Source organism: Terrapene carolina, unplaced genomic scaffold (assembly GCF_002925995.2).
Source record: "Terrapene carolina triunguis isolate 2854851 unplaced genomic scaffold, T_m_triunguis-2.0 Scaffold751, whole genome shotgun sequence".
NCBI classification, from domain to species: domain Eukaryota; kingdom Metazoa; phylum Chordata; order Testudines; family Emydidae; genus Terrapene; species Terrapene triunguis.
The window spans coordinates 44,587-47,285 of record NW_020665102.1 but is presented as its reverse complement, the minus strand read 5'-3'; the positions used below and the strand labels follow the sequence as shown (position 1 = coordinate 47,285).

At 67.0% G+C, this 2,699-nt stretch overlaps 1 protein-coding gene across 1 annotated transcript in view; it reads left to right on the top strand.

Moving 5' to 3' along the window:
• PHF23 (PHD finger protein 23) overlaps positions 1-2,699 on the top strand; it is a 20,863-nt gene that overhangs the window by 16,954 nt on the left and 1,210 nt on the right. The window contains exons 6-8 of the mRNA XM_026660339.2: positions 66-134; positions 758-850; positions 1,757-2,411. Coding sequence (XP_026516124.1) covers positions 66-134; positions 758-850; positions 1,757-2,411 — 817 coding nt within the window. The remainder of the gene's footprint in view (positions 1-65; positions 135-757; positions 851-1,756; positions 2,412-2,699) is intronic.

Here is a 2,699-nt window from a genome sequence, read left to right as displayed (position 1 = left end):
GAGGGGGCAAAAGGGGCAGGGAAGGAAGGCTGCAGACCCCACACTTATGAGGGGGAAGGGGTGAGAACCCCCCAAACTTACCCACCCCCCTTTATTTTCCAGATCCACCCCCGAACCTCAAAGCAGAGACGCAGGTGAGTCCGGGCACTTCCCTGCCCGCCACACTGGGGTCCCACATGAGGGTGGGGGGACCGAGGCCCCCTCCTTGCCTGAGTCTCCGCCACCCTCCCTCTTTGGGCGTGGCTTCTGGGTGGGGGTGGGGGTGGGGTGGCCCTGGAGGTTGGGAAGGTCCCTGTGATGGGATGTGGTTGCAACAGAATAAACACTTGGGCATGTGGCCGCTGCAGCCCTGCGCACTGGACGGCTCCCGGAGCTGGGGGGGGGCGGGCAAGGCGGGAGAACCCAGGAGTCCTGGCTCCCAGCCCCCCCTGCTCTAACCCATCAGCCCCCACTCCCGTCCCGGAGCTGGGGGGTGGGAGAACCCAGGAGTCCTGGCTCCCAGCCCCCCCTGCTCTAACCCACCAGCCCCCACTCCCCTTCCAGAGCCGGGGAGAGAACCCAGGACTCCCAGGGTCTAGTGTTTAGGGAGTTGGGGGGACTGGGAGCCAGGACACCTGGGTTCTCTCCCCGGCTTGGCCTTGCTGTGTGACCGGCATCTCGGGGTGCGATTAATCCCTGTGAGTCCCTGACGCAAGGGCAGGGGGGGCAGTGCTGGGGGGGCAGCGCTTAATTCCCCCTAACGTGTCTCTGTTCTCAGCCCCCCGAGAAGCGGCGGCGAACCATCGAGGACTTCAACAAATTCTGCAGCTTTGTCCTGGCCTATGCCGGCTACATCCCATCCACCAAGGAGGTGAGCGACTCCCTTAGGCCCTACGGGCCTGTCCCCTCTAGGGGGCGCTGGCTCCCATCTAGCCCCAGGGCGGGCACTGGCTGGCTCAGGGGGGTGGGGAATGGGCACAGGGCCCGTCCCCTCTATGAGGCGCCGGCTCCCATTCGGCCCCAGGGCGGGGACTGGCTCGCTCAGGGGGGTGGGGAATGGGGCAGGGGCCTGTCCCCTCTAGGGGGCGCCGGCTCACCTCTGGCCCCAGGGCGGGGACTGGCTGGCTCAGGGGGGCGGGGAATGGGGTAGGGGGCTGTCCCCTCTAGGGGGCGCCAGCTCAGGGTGGGGAATGGGTTGGTGCCAGGGGTACTCCCAATTCCCAGTCCTATCGTGATCTACTACATGTCCCAGCAGGCCCTTCTGGGAGCCCCCCCCCAGAGCACAGGACTCTGGTATATGTAGGTTTTTCCATAGGCCCCTGCCTTGTTTTCTGGGCTCGGAAAACTACAGGTCCCAGCATGCCTTGCAGCCCAGCCATTTAGCTAAGAGGCTGGAGCAGGGAACTGTGGGAGCTGTAGTGTTGTCAGCCCGGCTGCCTAGAGGACATGTCCGCACAGGCGGGGCTTGCCAGCAGCATTGCATGGTGGGACATGTAGTCTCTCCGGCAGCCCTGCACGAATGCAGAGATGTACCCATCCCAGCCGGCTGGGAATGGTGCATGCTGGGAAGTGTCTTTCCCTTTGCAAGGCGCCTGGGACCCAATGCATGCTGGGAGAGCGGACAACACCCTCTCCTGACCCGGGCCGCACTGCATGCTGGGAAGACGGCCAACACTCACCCCCCAGCATGCTAGGCGGGTGGCCCGGGGACCACTCCATGGGCTGGCCTCCGCTTCTCCCTGCTGCTCCCTCCCTAATCTGCATCCCCCACACCCAGGAAAGTGACTGGACCCCTTCGGGCTCCAGCTCCCCCCTGCGCCCGGAGAGCGTGGCGGACAGCGACGGCTGGGAGTCAACCCACTCGGATCTGCACACCATTGAGACCTTCGTCAAGAAGGCCAAGTCCTCCAAGAAGAAGGCCTTCCGCCGCCTGAAGGCGGACAGCTCCCTGCTGGAGAAGATGAAGCTCAAGGACTCCCTCTTTGACCTGGATCCGGCCGGCCGGCAGCCGCCGGCGCCCCGGGCCGGCCCGCCGGGGGACAAGAAGAAGGAGAAGCGGTGCCGGCGGGCGGGAGCGGCCCCTGAGGCGGCCCGGCGCGGCCGGGGGGACTCGGCGGGCGAGAAACGCTCGCGCATCAAAAAGAGCAAGAAGCGGAAGTTGAAAAAGGCCGAGAAGAAGCTCAAGGCCTCCCTGAGCGAGACGGACTCGGAGGAGGAGGGGGCGGGGGGGGCGGTGGCGGCACCGCGCCGGGGTGGGGAGGAGGAGGCCCCCTCCCCGGAGGAGCTGCTGCCAGAGGGCGGCTTCCCGGAGCCCAAACTGGGGGGCGGGGAGGGCAAGGAATGCGGCAGCACCGAGACCAGCCAGGACGGTGACGGCAGCTCCAGCGAGGGGGAAATGCGGGTCATGGACGAGGATATCATGGTCGAGTCAGGTGAGGGGGCCAGGGCCGCCGGGCCTGTTCTCCCAGGGGGCCGTGGGGCCAGGAGACGCGGGGCGTGCTGGGACGGCGGGAGGGGAAGGCGTGGTGACGGGGTGGGAGGTGGCCGGCCAAAACTTTGCTCCGCTGCGGGCTGGCGTTGGGAACGCAACCCAGGAGTCCTGGCTCCCGGGCCCCCCTGCTCTAACCCACCAGCTCCCACTACCCTCCCAGAGCCAAGGAGAGAACCCAGGAGTCCTGGCTCTCAGCGCCCCCTGCTCTAACCACCAGCCCCCACTCCCC